Here is an 18582-nt window from a genome sequence, read left to right as displayed (position 1 = left end):
TACCCGCTGTTCAAGAGTCTGTGCAAATACATCACAAAAGACGGTAACGTATTCAAGATGTAGGTACAGTAATAGACACGCAAAAGAGGCACAGGAGGAAAGCAAAGGATTGAAGTAGATTCACTGACGAATATGTCAGGTGAATCAATTTTCCCACCCCCCAGCCTACTCAGTGGAGGACAGGAAGAAGGGAGAAAGCCTTGATGCTGTACAAGCTCTGTTCAGTAGCGGGCAAAACATTAGCATGTTATTAATACTGTTCTGGAAACATGGAAAGTACAGCACCATAGTGGCTGCTATTAAGAAAGTTAACTCCATCGCAGCCATACCCAGTACACTCACCCACACAAAAAAAAGCTGTGTAATATTCACTTATTAACTAGTAGTGTTCTTAATATCAGACAATGTTTACAAAGTGCTCAGATTATGAGAAGTGACACCAGTACTTGTAACCCTCAGGCATTATAGTTTCAGTGCAGTTTTGCTAAGGAAAGGCAAATGCAAAAGAATACAAGCAGCAAGCCCAAAACTCCTGTCTTGTTTTTACTGAAACACGATCCTGAAAGCATGGAACACATATGAAATGTATATGATCTGTGCATAATTATACCTTCTGAGAAAGCAACATCACTTTCTTGACCAAAACCCATTGAGCCATCAGATAGCCACAGTGTCTTTTTGGAGAGAAGGAACATCTGGGTGTTCAAGCTGAACTCAGCAGCCACTGGGTCACTGACCTAAAACACAACAGCATAAGGCTCTTCAACAAGGATTCTTTAATGACTTTTAAAACATAGCATGATCTTCTCTTAATGTACATTTATTTTGCAGCTCCCCAAATCTACATGCAATATTATACTTTAACCAAAAAGATTTCTTCATACTAGACATAGATCGCTACAAATTTTACATGCATACAACCTTTGGGTTACCTGCCTCTGTGATATTTAATAGGATTCTTAGGTTTGTCTCTTCCCACCACATTTTTCCAAATCCCAGCCAAGGAGGTGTCTAAGGTAACTTATGTGTGGGGGTAATATTTCCCTCAATAACTTGCCTGGCGTGACTCATCACAGCCTGTTTTCTTTACCCCGTTTTCATTCTTACATCCAAGTCCCACTTCTACTTCTGATCCTCTGCCAATTATTTGAAAGTACGAATTGCTAATGATTTATTTGCAAGTATCAGTTCTTCTGATGTGCTGCAGGGTATCAGACCATGCATGTGAAAATGTACCAAACCCTTTGCACACCTTTTTATGCTATTATTTATCTTTACACATTTGATACAGTTATCTATGGTTCTTCCTTGATTACATTACAAGAACAAAATAGATCAATACCACCATCAGCAGGTTCTCATTGGGCTATAAATAGGCAAACTATACAGGGACATGGCATAACAAAAGGGAAAGAGTGAGTGAACAGAAGAACTGGGGAGAGCACAAAGTTCAAAATGATACAGTGTACCTGAGGAAACAATACGGAAGACACGCACATTCCAAAAAAGTTAAAAAAGAGCAAGAGGCCGATAAATGAAAAAATGCTAACATACCTATGTGTATTTATGAATATATGTGTATATGTGTGTGGAAAGGAAGGAAGGAAAACAGTAATAAAACTTTATTGCTGGCTCATGAACAAGGGCCTGATGGAATCAGATATAACAATACCAACAGAAAATACTTCTGCAAGTTCTACATCTGACACATTTGTTCTTCAACTCTCTTTTTCACAATAGAGTCCCCAGACTATCAAAGCAACAGGATTTGGCAAGAAGAATGAATAGCTGAAATACTTTTATAAACCCATTGCTATTCTTTATAAAGAGCATCTCTACCCCCATAGCCTTTTCACAGAAAGTATGGTTAAAAAAATATAATTTCCATTCTCTTGGAATTCTTTCTTCTAAATGTCTGGGGTTCAGGCTAAATAGCCTAAACAGTCCCACAGATTCTTAGTCAGTCCCTTAGGCTTCTTCCAGGTAAGAGTTAGGTCCCTCCTACCTCACCTATTTTGCAATGATTTTTGCAGCTCTTCTGAATTTTCTTTGTCATCATCTTGTTTATTCTAGGACCAGACACAAGCTGTGGTTTTGCACTGCGGTGAACTACTTCAGAGCTCCTAGAAGCAGATTAGAAATGCCAAAGAAAAGCTGAAGTGCTGAACTGGTTTAAATCCTCTCACCTCCTCCATGTAAACTTTTTCAAAATGTTTTGCTGGTTAGCTGTGAGAAGGCAGGTTTCGTGTCAGACCATGTATCATCTCTCTGTTTCACTAGGACTTAATGCCATGTTGGGAGTCATCTGCTCTCCCATAGCTGGAATAATGCCAAATCAAAGCATAAAGACTACACACATTCCTTTGTGTACTCTGGCTAATTCAACAGAAAAGTGATTGTGTATCGCTGACTGATCTGGATAGGATTTGCAGTGTAAGATGATTTAATAGCATACATCTATACTATTAATGAGCATGAAACCACAGCCACACTGATCCAGTGTTAGCTGTATTGACTCCAAAAACCAGAAATAACTTCCTCCTTACACATTCCAAGATCACACTAACCCTGTTGATAACACTGTAAAGTGACAGTTTATGTTCTGTTAACCAACATTAACCCCCAGATTTTTTTTCAGTCAATGATTTCTACAGCATAATCCATTTCTCCATATTTTATTCTTAGCTACAGAACTTTACCGCTGGGCTTCATGAAAGGTATGTTGTTTGCTTGTTCCCATGTTGCCATGTGATCCATATTGCTGTGGGTGGAATTTGTATCACTTCTGAGACCAGTGTTGTCCACCTATACTTCCTCTGTAGTCAGTGAAGAAGGCTTACCTTAGGACTGAATGAATCCTCCTCTGGAGATTCAACTTTTAATACCAGAGACCTAGCTCTGATCTTGGTATCAGATGAAAACCTTTTGATAACAGTTTTATATTTTCCTAATTATCTGATAAATCTATGTCATACCAAAGCCAAGAGATAAGTAAAGAATTCCCACAGTTTAGTTCATATCACGGTAGCTGTCTCCCAGACCAATGTCAATGAGCTTCCTATGGGCTAATGCATTAGCCTTTCCCAGTTGGGTAGAATTGGTTACATTACAGGGGAGGAGTATGTGCTGTCCCATCAATTTAGGAATCAGTTTGTTTATAAGCAAGTAAATTAAGTTTCTAGCCCTATTATTACAAGGCCACAAAGACAATTGGGGATCTAACTAAAAGAAAACATGACAAAGACATCACTGGGGTGGTACCTGCTGGAATCGGATATCCAGATCAAATGTGATCGGGTCTCTAGGGTTGCATATCATTGGTAGGCTGTACTCCTGGTGTGGAGTAGTGGTACAAGCTATCAGCTTCACAGTGTATGTTCCAGAATAGTCTCGAACCTGAAGTGAGAGAGAAATAGGTGTTCCACCAACTTCCTTACAGGCTGGGGCAACAGAAAACAGAGTGCAGGCTGAAGTTTTACCGCAAAATCTGAAACAAAGCTCCACTGCTGTACTGGCTGGTTGTATGTTGGCTCACTTCGGATGAGGCTGAGGCTAAACGTCAGGCCCGGGTGATCAGCAGACATAACCATGGATGTTACAGATGAAGCTAGAAACATGTCAAGAGACAGATTTGTCATCTTTAGTGTTTCACTGCAAACTCTCAGAGCCTGAAAAACATTCCCAGTAATTCATAAACCATAATGCCATGGTTGATGTTAATACCTTTACAGGGCACTGGGTTCTATCAACTGAACCTAACAAAATCAATTACAGTCAACACAGCTGGGCCTCCTTGATTCTTGTTCAAGTGTCTATTAACAGTTGCTTTTGGGCTACACAACCAGAAGCGTATGAAGATTAAATTTAACAGACAGGCAAAACAGTGAGAGTGGAATGGCAAAGATCTATAATCCCTCCTGTTTTAAACTTGGAATGTCAGCCCAGGGAACAAAAAATAATTTCTCTAAGCAATGTAACTCTTTCAGCTCTGCCTGAAAGACAAAACCTAACACACTAGAAGACAGCTGAGAAGTAGAAGCACTATGAAGGAGTTTCATGTCTTAATAACACTGACTTAAACTAAAAGAGATTTCTTAAAATGATTTTGTCCCTTCTCATTCTTCAGTTCTCATTATTGCTCAGCAGATTTAATTTAGTTAGATAATCTTTTCTTTAGCTGGCATTCATGCTCAGATTTACATCTGTATTCTGAACAAAGGTAGTGGGGTTTAAACAGATTAAATTGCAGGATCAGGTCCTCAGCAATGACTAACTGAATGGTAGTGAGAATGTTTTATTAACAGAGTGATACAACGCTCATACAAGACTTTTTCTTACTCTCTGAAAAAGGTCTAAATAACTTAGAAATGTTTCAAGTTAGCAAATAAATTTTAATGCTATCTACATTCCTAGGGCAACATAAGTGAATAATTAATAATAGCTTTTGGATTAAAGACATACACTTACAGATCCCTAGTAAACACTGGCCTAGATCTTTATCTTTCATAAGCCAGGCTTTTCATCAAGTGGAATGTTCTTCATTCCACCAGGTTCATGTATATTTCATTAAGCTAGACAATCAGAATACAGTCATCAAAGCAAGTAAGAAATCCCTTACATTCCATTTTCAGATGGGAAAAATCCCATTTGAAAAGCACAGTACATAAAAAAAGATCAGATATTAGTAGCAGAAATAAGAAAAGTGAATATGGAGGGGTGTCTTTGCTTTTATAGTACTGCTAAAGTGTAGATTAAGCTTACCAGGATGGGACATCACAAACAGACCATGAAATCGGGCTTCGGTTTTGAAGTTGACAACCAAGCGCCCCTCTTCACTAATACGCATGCTGGTTGGGTACAGGGAACCTGGCAGCAGAAACCAATTTACAAATTTTATTCTACTTGCAGATCACAAATAAATCACACTTCTGTGAAACACCAAACCCACTCTTTAATTTCCTCTTGTCATGTAAGTTATCTAAGAGGTGGCCTAATGGTACCTTTTGGGTTGACTCAGGATTCTTCTTGAGCAAGAATTTACGCAGTGGGGCCTAGAATTTTCACAATGCTTCAGCTTTCCAAAGCACATACTGAACTTCCCTGCAAAGTCATGGCTTTACATGTTATCATGGACCCACACAGCCGCTCCAGTAGGCAAAAGTCCACAGCACAGTCTATGCTTGTGTTCAGGTAATACCATGGTGAGCTGCCAGCAGGTTCTATAGAAGGAGGAATACTTATGTTTTCACTAGGAATTCAAGCTGACTCCTACCAATGAAAGCTGCTCCAGAGATACTTTTTATCATTGCCTTCTTATCTATTACCTCAAGGTATCACCCACCAGCTGTTGGTTGTGGCTTCCATGGCAATCTGTTTGAGGGTGTTTGAGTCTGTGAAACTCATTCTGAGAGACTTCGCATTGCAATCTCTGGCACGAATCTGGCCCAAGACATGGGCCTAATATTTCCTAATTTCAGGTTACAAAGTCTTGTTTATATGTCAGAAGAGGCTTATTGCTGTAGCTTGCAGCCAAGTCTTTATTTCTCTAGAGTTCTGCAAAGCTTCAGAGTTCAGGTGTTTCCTCTAGTGCTCCTTTACAGACAGCCAGTGATGTGCCACCATTCTGCTTGCCAGGAGCAAGAAGGAAAGACGAATGCTCTTCCATGAACATATCAGAAACCTAATGCCCCCACCAATGTGAATGTGTAGTGCCCATACAAAAACACCTCTACCAATTATATTTACTGGTACATCAGAAATATATATACATGTATGCAATATGGCTTTAGAAGACCTTAACTGCTTTACAGTCATATGTAGAATATATATAGAACAATTATATCTATCCAGAGGCATGGAAATAAATTGGAGACTAGTTAACCCCCCTGCCCACAAAAATATCTGCTTATTGTACAAGGCTGCAGAGTGAGAAAATACTGCCCAAATCAGTCTGGGATATGTTGGGGGTCTATCCTCCACTGCCTCACTGTGTTTATCATGTGTTTTGTTCTAACTGTTGTCAAAGAGAGCTACCAGTGTTCAGCATCTCCAAACAGCCATCCTTCAGTTCCTTAAACAGAGAAATAAAATATTAAGCATTAAAGACAGGAAAAAGGTGCCACATAGCTGAGGATTAAATGTGGTTGCTAGTCAGTGTCTAGTACATCATATGATTTGTGGTATGTGGCTTATTCTTTAGGCATGGCATGACATGTGCTTCATTCTTCATGCACTGTCATCCTTGTCATCCTCATTTATTGTTCTCAACATGAGGACAGAAATCACATAGCAATGATTTCTGTAGCTTACATACATGGTTTGTAGAAACAAAGAATGGTTTTATGTTCACTGGAGTCTTTAAACTGTGTGAGCATACATATATAACTATAGCTGGTGCCTGTATTCTACTGTAGGCCAAGACAGATATGGAACACATAAGTTTAATGTTGATGAGTACCAAAGAAATTTGCCTAAACAGAACAAAGGAGCATATAGGTTTAAATATACATTTCCACAGACATCTGTATGTCTCTATTAAAAAAAAAAATTAAAAACAATAATTTTTTGCAAAGATAAATTCTGTAATGTCAGAGTTTGATTTGTGACTAATTATAGTCACACTTATTGACAGTATCACATTTAAAGAATGCTTCCCAGTTTACTATTCTAACACATAGGCTATTATACCCGTTACTTATTCCTATGTCTTTTGAATGTTTCGCAGTTAATGTGTTCAAATATATCAAAAGTTTCTGAAACCGTACATTCATGGCCAAGCACCTTGTGTGGTAACAGAATATGGATACATAATGAACCTTGAAGTTCTGAATATAAATAAATGTATTAGTTTTTGCATGTGTACTTTAACAAGACAATTATCTTGCTTTGTAACAAAACTGATGTCAACTTTACCCTAAACACCCCAGAGAACTGTGAGTGCTAGGATATGACAGAGTGTATGCAACTGATAATAAGTGATATGCTATTAATTTTTAGTATTAGAATTATTAAAAAATTATTTTACTGTGTGCACATTATACTATTAGTAAAAGAACTCTTTATGAGTTCAATGCAAAGATATCCAACACCCACCTTGGAGCTCTGCTTCAGGTGGGCTACCGATCCCATCCTTCCACAGGATGGCAGTGTCATACACGAAAGTCAGCCGAAGCTCTGATTGTAAGTCGAAATGCTGCCAGCCTCCCACACCCACTGGGGAGTGGAAGACATAGGAGACGTACAAGGGGACTCTCAGAGTGACATAGGACTGTACTAGATTGAGAACCTATAAAAATGGAAATTATTTATTTAGGTTAGTGGTCATGAAAGCATTGCACTGGTAATCTGAGTGCAAGAGAAAAAGAAGACAGGACTTGAAATAAATGTTGTGACTGAATCAAATTTTCTCATTTTGCAAATTACAGATGAACAACACCACATTTCAGCTAAGTTTATGTCCCTTCAAGTTCCCTTTTGTATTCCAAACTATGTCTTCTAATAAAACATAGACCCCTCAATTTTGACTTATCATTTTTTGGTCAGGCTTTTAAAGTACTTAATGGCTATGAATGAAGACTTCGGAAATTTTTCAAATATCCTTTGCATTTGTCCTATCTTTGTGCCCTAACCTATCTTTTGCTTACATTCTTATGCTACTGTCCTCTAAGAAGCTCGTCTGGAAGATCCTGATTCTGCTCAGATGTCATTGCAAGACAGTTCTTGGACTATATCTATGTTTTTCTGGAACTATTTCTTCCTTTGTGCATGGATAGTAGCTAACACACTCATGCAAACACACAAATCATACCATTTGTCACTGTCTGGAAGTACTAAAGTGCAAGTTGATATAGATTTAAAAATGTATCCCTTATGCATGTATTGTACAAAGCAATAGCACTGTATTGAATTATTATCAGAGAATTGCATATTCTTCGTATATATTTTGATGAAAAAAGCAAGAACAGTGTCAGTAAACTTCCACCTCTTAGGATAGCTCTTACATGATGTATGGATCCAAACCTTTCTGAAGAGACTTTGCACTTATGTTCTGTTACGAATACTTTTTCATTCACATCTCTTTGATTAGAAATATGCAATCCAGATCCTTTTAGAACATTCTGGATTTCTTTAAAAAGAGATGGAAAGAAAGGGATTGAGATCACCTCCCAGTGGGAGACTTTTCAAAAGTATAAATGTTGTTGAACTCCCATTTGCTTCCAATAGAAATCCCATATGTAAATTTGTGCACCTGAACATTTTACCTTGCAAGCTTCTAAAGAGTGTTTTGTACCATTAAAAAATCCCCCAACATTCAAAGAACTTTACAGGCTGTGTAAAAATCAAACTGTTTTTGGGTTCACCCAGTGGCATTTCAAGAGTCTGAACGTCCATTACCTCACAGCTGCATTACATTTCCAAATGCCATACAAAACTTTTAGTAACATTATGAAACCACAAATATACTGCTTGCCCCGACTAAATACTCTGAACTAATTAAGAAGTTCATAATGGCAAATGTTTATAGCTGCCACAACTGACACTCCTTGATCTACACTCTCTGTTACCAAAGCCATTTCCACTTATATTGTGTTCATTGTTCCATCAAATGTGCTATCATTTAGACAGAAAAGTGTCTGGAAAAACATAGTATCATGCAGTAAAGCAGTCTGGTAGATAATATGAAATGTTCCAGTTTTAGATGATTTTATGTAAATGATTCTTTGTTGGTTTTATATAAACACAATCAAGAATTTCTATTTGGAACAAAAAAGGGGTTTATTCTCCATATGTATTGGATAAGAAATTGAAGTTAGACAAAAATACTGTCCTTTAGTCTTATTTAAGTTGCAAGTTTATCTTTGGGATATCTGCATAATATCTGAGGAATTATTTCAGACATGGATTTGCTAAATTGTTCCAAGTAATAACATAGAATTCCCACTTCTACGAAAAATATAGCTATGGTGGAAGTCTACAGTGCATCGTGGTTTGCCTTTGATTCAGGAGTAACCTTGAGCATTTGTCATTTCTTGGAACAGGATCAAGAACTGAATACATTTGGTAGTGTAACAAATGTGTTCTTACTGAAAAGTCATCCACATATTTTGTAGACATTGAAGTAGACATTGAAGTCAAAGATCTGAAATTCAGTTTGCTTAAGAGGAAGAAATAAAAGTATATGAAAGAAAATTTAATATATGTCCATTATCCTCTTGAAAGGAAGCATACATAATGTTTCATGATAATGTAGAGGAGGACTGGAATCTAACACAGAGAGAATTTAATGACCTTGAGGACCAGGACTGAAAAGAGGTGAAATTTTATAGCGTAAAGTATAAGGCAATGGCAACTAGTGTCAGGGATTTCTGGTAGAAATGAAAGACATCAGCTAGAAACAACAGAGGGGAAGAAATTTTGTATGCGAAGTTGATCACCAACTATGACCTTCCTACCCTCTCCATGTGATATGATCCTAAGATGAACTAAGGAATGGGGTGGAAATTAGAAGCATGCATGCTATTATACAGAGTACTCTTAAGAGCTTATCTGGAACAGCTTTGATCATCCATGCTTGAAAAAGCCTGATTTGCATTGTAGACTGTAGAAAAAGAAATCAACGTAAACACAGGAATGGCAAAACTATTGGATGAGGGGAGTCTAAAATAGCTGGGTTGTTTAGCCCAGTACAACAAAGGCTGAGAGGGAGTAAGAATGCTGTCTATACACATCAGGAGGTGAACAATGGAGGTGGGCCACTGATGATGACAGATGGTGCTGACATGGGAACAAATAGGCATAAGATGACCATGACAAATACAGCCTAGAAATCAGAAAAATTTCTAACCCTCAGTGTGGTGGCATTCAACAAGAATAGTGAGGCAATGAAACCCTATTAGTTTTCCAGTTAAGTTTACCAGTGTTAGAACCATATCATATAGAGTATTAAGGACAGTGATCCACAAAACCCCGTCTAGCTCAGTATTGTCTGCCACCTCAAGTAAAAGAAAACAAACTTCTTTCAAAGCTTTTCTTGATTTTCAAGTACAAGGTATCAGGGCCTCTTCACATACACTGTACATAAAACAATCCATTAACGGGGTTTCTAAGACACATTCTAAGGTTTTCTTGCCTCCTTTCAATGACAGAATAGTGTTAGTGAGATCAGTTCATTTGCACTGGTGAAAAAGTAGCAGTAAGATCCCTTCTGGGGCAGGTCTGCCTGAAACACTGCTCCTTTGTCATACATTACCACTGCTCTGTAGGTAATTCTGAAACCATGGTGCCAAAGAATTGTCTCAATTTCTAGAACCCTAGAATTTAGAAGGTTCTTGTCTTTTGGCAAAACCCATGAGAGATGTGTGGGCAGCAGGCCGGTTGCCCCAGCCTGGGAATTTATTTGTGTACTTATGAAAGGCTACATGCTTTCATCAGTATAGCTTCCCTTATGTGAGATTTGTGGTATGTAAGGGGAGAAAGGAGTTCTTGCTAAACTAGCTGATACAGTTTCTATGCACACAAACCATTCTTCAGGCACTCATGGATTTGCAGGTGTAGAGGAAAACTTACAATAATGATAGCCAGACTATCACTGAATAGTTTTCTCTCTCCTAACAGTAAATTAAAGCATACAAACCCCTCTCATTTCTTGCTGGAAAGGAAAATGCCACAAGGGGAATACTACACTTCAGGAGGCAGAAAGGAAAAATCACAGGACTATATGCTATGTGAAATAAAGAGGATCTTTTTGACACAATAAAAATAATATAAAGAAGAAATTAACTGCAGAGGAAAACTGAGTCAGTAAGCGAGCAGACCCTCCAACAAATGAATTGATGGAATGTGCTACACAGATGGAGGAGTCTTGCTTCTCTAGCCCTCTTAATAATGCCATTTAAGCGAACACGAGAAAACATTCTTTCCATTGAGTTATCTTTATTTTACAGCACTGCCTGCAAGCCTATTGGAAGTAGCCAGCTGTTCATATTTTATCTCAATGTGACATGATGAAACCAAAGTGGTAACTTAGAGCTGTGTAAGTGTACGATCAGTTTAAGTGCTGTGGAGAGACAGAACAGGTGCATTATGTATCCTATGCACAGGAGATGTTAACAGTTGTACTGACAAAATTATATTAATTAATTTTAAACAATAATAAGTAGCTGTGACTTTTGGCCTTGTGATACTAGGAGAGAAATACAAACTACAGCTACACCTCAGCTGAGCTGGGGAAATTGTTTAATACTCTGTAACAATGCAGTTCTGGAGAACCTGGGAAAAACGAAGACAAAAATTCTTCCAAGCTGGGAGCAGACACTTGCAGTTAATGTATGAAAAAATATAGATCACAAATCATTCAAAGTGCATCTCAAAATTCATGAGTGTGAGAAAAGAACATGATTTACACTGGACATTGATACAAGAAGTAGAGTTTCATATATTTTCTTTGTAAGATAAAATTATCACAGAGCATAAGGTCTATTTTTAAATGTTGACAATTCCCATTTAAGACTTTAGGAAATACTAATGGTAGTTTCTATAGGTGTTTTTCTTTTGTTCCCCTTTTCTGGTGCAAACTGTCAAACTTCATTAAGTAACACCCCCAGCTCCCAATTAGTTTGAAAATCTGTCATGTAGCATGTAAGAATTTTTACAACAAAAAAAATATTTCCAGTTAAGGCTTTGGGATCTGGACTCTGTTCTACATTTATATTATGTTTTATTTATCTGGCCTACATTTCCAGAAGGCAGTTTGGCAGTTTTGTGCATGTGCACACTGTATGTAGGTACTGATAAAACCAGAATTAGAAATTAGAAATAACACAAGTTCATGTTTTCTATTTTATATGCCAATGAAAGAAACTTTTCCTAAAAATTGTATTTTTGCCTTCTAAACTGTCCTGAGCTTCATTTTCTGTTGTATATACTTGTTCTGTCTGTGACTCTGAGTCACACAAGATTAGCAATGTTATCAATTAACTGTTTACACAATACCAATATGGTAAAGCTAAGATCTGGCCCCAAGAAGGCATGTAGCCAGGCAGATCACAAGTGAAATGTAAAGCAGGTTTGTTTAAAGAAGTCTGAATGGAGAGGAGAATGCAATAGAGCCTTGAAATGCCAGCCCCTTGAAAAAATTAACATCTGACTTTGTTACACAGCTGGTGTGTTAACTTTACAGTGGAATTTTTTCTTCACAGTGCTCACAAAATGCATGTGTTTGCAGCTGGAGAAAAAAGGTTTGGCTGTTAGTGATCTTCCATGTCAAGGAAATACAAGTGGCAGGGGTTTCTTAAACTTGACTGTGGCAGCTGAACTGAACGTAAAAATAAGAAAATGGACATTTCTGTCTATTTCCATTTTACAGATCTATTGAGATTTTCAGAAGAGCTGACTTTTCCCCTTAAAGTATGATTTTGCTAAAACTAGAACTATTAAAGCTGGAAGGATACTGTTTCAGTGTAATAAAAACTCTGTGAGCTGCTTGTAGAAGTGGTGGTAACACACTGGTAATTTTAAAATTTGTTTTCCAATGAGATTTTCGAACACCCAGTGCCATAACATGTCTAGCATAAATGTGAACTGAATGTATTGGAAGAAATATGTTTTCAGCTGTGGCCAGAAATAACCGTTTTCATTAGAGAACAAACCAAACTGTTCAACTACTCAATTAAAGTAGCTTCAAGGTCTCAAGCTGTACATTTAAGTATTTTAATATATGTTCTTCACCTTCTTGTTTCTGTCAAAGACTTGCTTAATTAGTTGTTGTTAATAAATTTTTTTTGAATGGCAATTTCCTTGCTTCCCTATGCCAAGTCTGGCAAGAGACTGCCACTAGGGAAAGCAACATCCACATATAGATATTTGGCCAGAGCCACACAGAAGCCTTCAGGTGCCAAACTGTGTGGCTAAAGCAGTTAAAACAGTAGGCAATGAGATCAAATAATACTTCACACTCTATCAAATAAGTCTAGGCCAAAACTTCAATATATACTTTAATAAAGTATGGTTGTTTGCTTGGTTTTCACTATTCCCTTTTTTAACTGTGTTTCATGAATACCTGGCATTGATCTAGCACATATCTTGAGAATGTGAGATGTCTGTAGTACTTGACATGTCCCCATGAAGTAAAGTCTAATAACCTTTATTTATTACCTGAAAATACAGGAAGATAGCCCTCAGGTACATGAGTTCCGTATTTTTAAGACATATACATTTTTAAAGACAGACACTGAAATTTAGCCTTATTGCAGGTTGGCCAAAAGAAAACTGTTGCTGCTAATTATAAAGTCTGACCTTAACTTTAACCAGAACAGAACTATAATCCAAAAGAAATAGCTCAATTTAAAGAGGACTAGGTATTATTTTTAAATATACATTCTTTAAGCTGCACATCTAAATCCATATTTAGATACCTAAGTGCCTGATTTCTCAGATGTGTGAATAAGGACAGACCCCAGGAACAAAGCGTCAAGCTGTATACTGAAAAGAGTGCTGCATCCAACTCACACAGGATTTGCTCATGCACAGAGTAATTGAGAAAGAGAATGGGTCATGAGCAAAAGGCCTCAAAGGGGAAAAAAAAAAAGAAAACTAAGACCTTCTCTGTATGTATTATGACAGTTCATGAGTTCATGGGAACTGGCTAAGACAGCTGCAGCTTGCAGTAAAGTATGAGCACTGCTACACCAGCTGCAGGTCTCCAAACTCACTTCTTGTTGACTGAAGCTCATCTTCGTCCCCTAGCATCGGAAGGGCTCCCATAAAGTGGAGGTCCACATCACATAATATACTGCCAATTTCTTTTGTGAAATATCTGAGTCAACAGTGCTGTCTTTCTTTGACCATACAGGTACTTGAGATTTAGAATCAAGAAACAGAATTTTGAGCTTAAAGATCTAGCCAAAATATCTGGAAAATTAAAGCTATTAAATTTGCAATGGCAGCAGGTTGTCATAAGAGTTGGGGTTTTTAATCCATCTGTTCTGTCTGTATAATAGAACTTAAGCTTCCTTTGTATGCTAAAAAACCATGGTGAAAACCATAGCTGCCAGCTTTACTGTCACAGAGGAGGATTATTAATTGTTCACTGAAGGAGAAAAAAACAACAATGGTGACAACCACAGAGATAGGGCACTGACTGCCTCCCCTCTCAGTTGGAGGGGGTCATGTGAAGATAAAGACCAAACCTGGAGAAGAATTAAATGGAGGTGGGGAAACAGGGAGGGCAGTGAAGCGGATACTGGCTTCAGGGCAATGCTTTGCTGCTAGAAGTAATTCAGCTTGATATCTCACTTAACACACTGTAACCTTTTAGCCATAACCTACAAGGCACTAAAGGATGACTTCAGCTGCAGTTTAATGGCTCTCATAGCTCATGTTCATCCCTTTCTGCTTTTAAATGAGCGATCTTACCTAAAGCACATAACACTTCTGAGCTTAAAGCAAGTACAATTATCTTTCTTGGTCACACTACCAGTTATACATGTCCTTCACAATTGAATATTAGTTCTTTTTATTTATTAAAATATAGTAATAGTGCTTATTTTCTCCTCTGTTTATATGCATATAGATGTATGTAGGTTTTATTTAGACACAGATTTGTCTAAACCAGCTATTCAATCTTTTATGTAAAGGACACAAAAGTATATACAATGGAAAGGGCTCATATCAAGCCTTCCTTCCTTTTCACTGTGGCAGAAGTGGCTTGCATAGCTCACACGATTGGAGTTGAAGCTGCTTGGCAGCTGTGTGTGCTTATGTGCTTATGATTGTGTGTGTGTGAAATAATGTATGGCTGCATTTTGAATGGGCATAAAGAGATAGTAAAAGGAATGATGAGTTGAAGACATTAAATAATTTCTAGAACAGTGAAGACTGCTGTCATTTTTATCTTGTGGGAATGTGTAAGGTTTATATCCCACACATGCATGCCTTCCCCTTCCCTCTGAGAGGTACACGGTTCCAGTGGAATGCACCTGTAGGAGGATCTGCTTATAGCAGAGGGGAAACACCAAGCAGATGCACCAATTGAGAGCTTCCAGCATCAAGACAGAGATCTTGAACTGGTCTCTATAATAAACAGGAGCCAGAAATTACAATAGAGCACTGAGATGACAGATCCACCACAGACTTTGTATCTAAGAAGAACAGAAGCTCCATTTTGTTCTCTTCTTATAATATACAGAATATAAAATCTCTAGTTAAAGGGGTAGAATGTTAGGAAGTTAACCAAGGGCTAAAGAGAGCTTGGTGCAATTTCTTGTCCAGCAAACTGCATGATCACCTGCACACAGGAAGGTGGGCTTTAGGCGTTTAAGTATAAAAGAGAAAAAGAATTTAAAAACAGAGAGAAAAATCAACTTATCTGATTAGTTATCTATATGTCCGTTGACATCTATGTTTTTAGTAGCAGAATAGCTTTGCTGTTGCACATACCCATAGGTTCCTTTCAACAATGACACACTTTTCTCATCTGTTAAGGCCTCATATAATTTGGGACTGACAATATAAGAATTTGTGCATATAAGTCTACTGAGGTCTGATAAGAAGAAGAGTCCTTGGCAAAATGAGCATCTGTTACAAAGTTGAGAAATTATGGCCATTTCACACAGTGGCCTCATCCTGTCCACATTGGCTTAAAAGCAAGCCAGGAAAGTGATCTAGCTTTACCACACATCTATGATGCCATGGATAGACTTCTTTGAAATAAGGTACTGCATTTCCAGTCTTTCTTCCAGCCCGTATGATTATTCCCCAAAAACATTTTCCTATGTCATTGATCTTCATAGCTTTTGTACTTTAGAGCCTGAGTGGGATCAGACAGACTTATGTAGTAGCTAATACAAGGGATTAGCATCACTATCACTGCACCAGAGGAAATCCTTCACCCTTTTTGCTTTGATTTCTAGAAATAATTCTCCAAAGGACACCTGAAGGTCTCCCCAGTCCCTTTGTTTTAACTCCCAATCACTTTCACAGGTCTGTTCTTCAGACATTCTGTATCAGCAGCTTCTCTTTGCTTTCTGACTTCCTGACCTCCTGACCAAGGCATTTTTGGCTGGGTAATGCAAGATTACTGTGCTGTTTGCACTGGCGGGTCTTGTTACCCAGTAAGCAAGAGCTGAGCAGAGGCAAGCACCTGGTAGGACATTGCAGTTGCTTGTTATCAGCAAGAAGGGTCTTCAAAAATTTTTTTAAACTCTTTTTAAAGATACACCATAACTAATAGTAATTTGGTGTATTTCTATATCTATATGTATATATATATATATATTCCAGTAGTATAAATATGCTAAAAGCAATCCTTTAGGCTTTTATTCTAAGAAAAGATTAAGGTGGCTAACTATACAGTAAAAAGTAGGATCAGTTTGTTCTAAAATACTTCAAAATTGTATTGGGAGAAAATCACAGCAAATTTCCTTCAGACTAAATTATTCTCTTAACTTCAATCAGACATGGATTTCACATATAGCCTATTAACATTTAATGAATATTAATAGCTTTAGGAAACAAACTAACCTTGGGGGAAGTCTAAGAAACAAAAAAAATCTACTTTTCAACTAAATTAATTCTAAACCCACTTATTCCTATAGGCATAGATGCATTATCAAGGAAATCTTTCACTTTAAGAACATAGTAAAAAATCAAGTTACAGCTTCATACCTGTCCATCTGTCCCAATGGTGCCTCCACAATCTGTGAGGAGCTCAGACATGTCATAATAGCTAACAAACTCCCACAAACAGGCTTCCAGATTCAGATTGCGGTAGAAGCGTAAGGTATTGAATCCTCTAATTATTGGACTGTATTGATATGGAATGGTCTCTCCAATCACATCTGGATTTTTGGTAGCATCAGTTAAGAAACCATGGTGGGTTTTCACTTCTGTGTAATCCAGCAGGTTGGAGCATTTATGGTTTCCAACTCTAGTTCCATCAGGGCTAAGTGTCAGCTCAAAGTTGGAGAGCTCTCTTGTAGAAATAACAGGCAGCATGCCTAAAAAACATTAATTTATAGAACTATAACTAAATTTCAGTGTTCAGAGCTTCTTAATTGAGCTAAAGTTTGTCAAACACTAAGCAAGCTATGCAGTGATTCTGTATTTTGCACATATAGCAATTAATGGACTTTAGAATTCAGAGAAAGTTGGTACTCTCTGTGTGCATGAGACTTCTCCACAATAATTGTGTCTTTGTAATATGAATGCCAAATATTATATTTCTAAATCTCCAATATAATTTTCAGTCAGGACTTTGTGTGATATTTTTCAGAGACACATAGTAATTAAACGGTTTTATGTCTTGTAATAAATAAATTCTTCTTTGATATATCTGTATGCATTTCAAAGGAGTTTTATAAAGCGTAAATTTAGCCAAAATTCTGTAAACTATGCAATTAATTTGAAAACAGTCTTCAGATCAAAGATTATGTATTAACACAGTATCTTATGCATCTTGCTGCAAACTGCACTTGTACATACATCAAAGTTTTCTCTGGTCCCCATAGCTATTTAAAATAACATGACCAATAAAATAGCTCAAATAACTGCTTGTTTTATGAATTCTCTCAACTGCACAGCTGATTAGCTAATTATATCATACCATCAATATGTGGCATTGTGACTGTCAATTTGATGAAGTAGGCATAATCAGGATCTTCTGGGCCAGTATACCTCAATTTGGCAGAGAAGGGTTCTGCTCCAACTACTCCTGACACACGAGGCTGACAAAGACCTGATGGAAAAAGAGAAAAGAACTTTATTTTATGTCCAGAGGCTATAATCTATATTTTCCTTTGCACAGTTTTCAGATGTACTTTTTTTCACTGTACAAGTTCCCAAAACAAGGAGAATTTTAACAACAGATAAACCCTTTTCAGCAGCATTTATCAGAGGTTTGAACAGGAATTAATGCAAAAGACTATTAAAATAGAAATCATCCAGATCAACTGGACCACATTTTCAGAAACAGGTGATGATACTGCACCTGTACATTTTCAGATGCATGTATCAAGCATGCTTGCAAAGCCAGTGTCAAGTGTCATTACAGAGATCCTGAGAGGATCCTCAGAGATGTCAAGTTTCTTACAGAGATCCTCAGAGGCATACACTTTAATTCCTCCTACCCTCATACATAAAGCACATACATAGCTTTAGAGAAGATACCTGCTCAGTGTTCAGTTTCTTTTGGACCAGGATTGGGATTTGGACCTATACAAACCTTCATAGGAATCCACGAGCTTCCTGTTTCATTAGTGACCAAAATGTAGTCAGAATAATTGTGTCAAAGGATCTTTAGAAATACTGTACTCAAAGTAAAGCCAGCTTCAAAATTAGATCAAGTTGCTCAGGGCCTTGTTCAGTTGAATTTTTAATTTCTCAAAGAAAGAAGAATCTATAACTTATTTTGGCAATCCTTTCCAGTGTTATTACAACATGTTCCAGTATTAGTCCTGGTTTGTAGGACCAGAAGATTAGGTTTGCAATAATATGATCTGATATATATGCAACTTCTGGTTGAATATTTCAATGTAGAAGCGTCTGCATTCTGGCCACAAGAATCATAGCACATCAACATGTGATGGC

At 37.5% G+C, this 18582-nt stretch overlaps 1 protein-coding gene across 1 annotated transcript in view; it reads right to left on the bottom strand.

Annotated features, from left to right (window-relative positions):
- Positions 1-18582, bottom strand: part of FREM2 (FRAS1 related extracellular matrix 2) — a 128812-nt gene that overhangs the window by 8300 nt on the left and 101930 nt on the right. The window contains exons 15-21 of the mRNA XM_034059978.1: positions 17600-17731; positions 16663-16994; positions 7093-7285; positions 4762-4866; positions 3480-3607; positions 3262-3396; positions 611-737 (exon numbers count right to left, since the gene is read on the bottom strand). Coding sequence (XP_033915869.1) covers positions 611-737; positions 3262-3396; positions 3480-3607; positions 4762-4866; positions 7093-7285; positions 16663-16994; positions 17600-17731 — 1152 coding nt within the window. The remainder of the gene's footprint in view (positions 1-610; positions 738-3261; positions 3397-3479; positions 3608-4761; positions 4867-7092; positions 7286-16662; positions 16995-17599; positions 17732-18582) is intronic.

The sequence above is a fragment of the Melopsittacus undulatus genome, chromosome 2, assembly GCF_012275295.1.
Source record: "Melopsittacus undulatus isolate bMelUnd1 chromosome 2, bMelUnd1.mat.Z, whole genome shotgun sequence".
In the NCBI taxonomy this organism is placed as follows: domain Eukaryota; kingdom Metazoa; phylum Chordata; class Aves; order Psittaciformes; family Psittaculidae; genus Melopsittacus; species Melopsittacus undulatus.
This window is presented reverse-complemented; position numbering and strand designations above follow the sequence as displayed.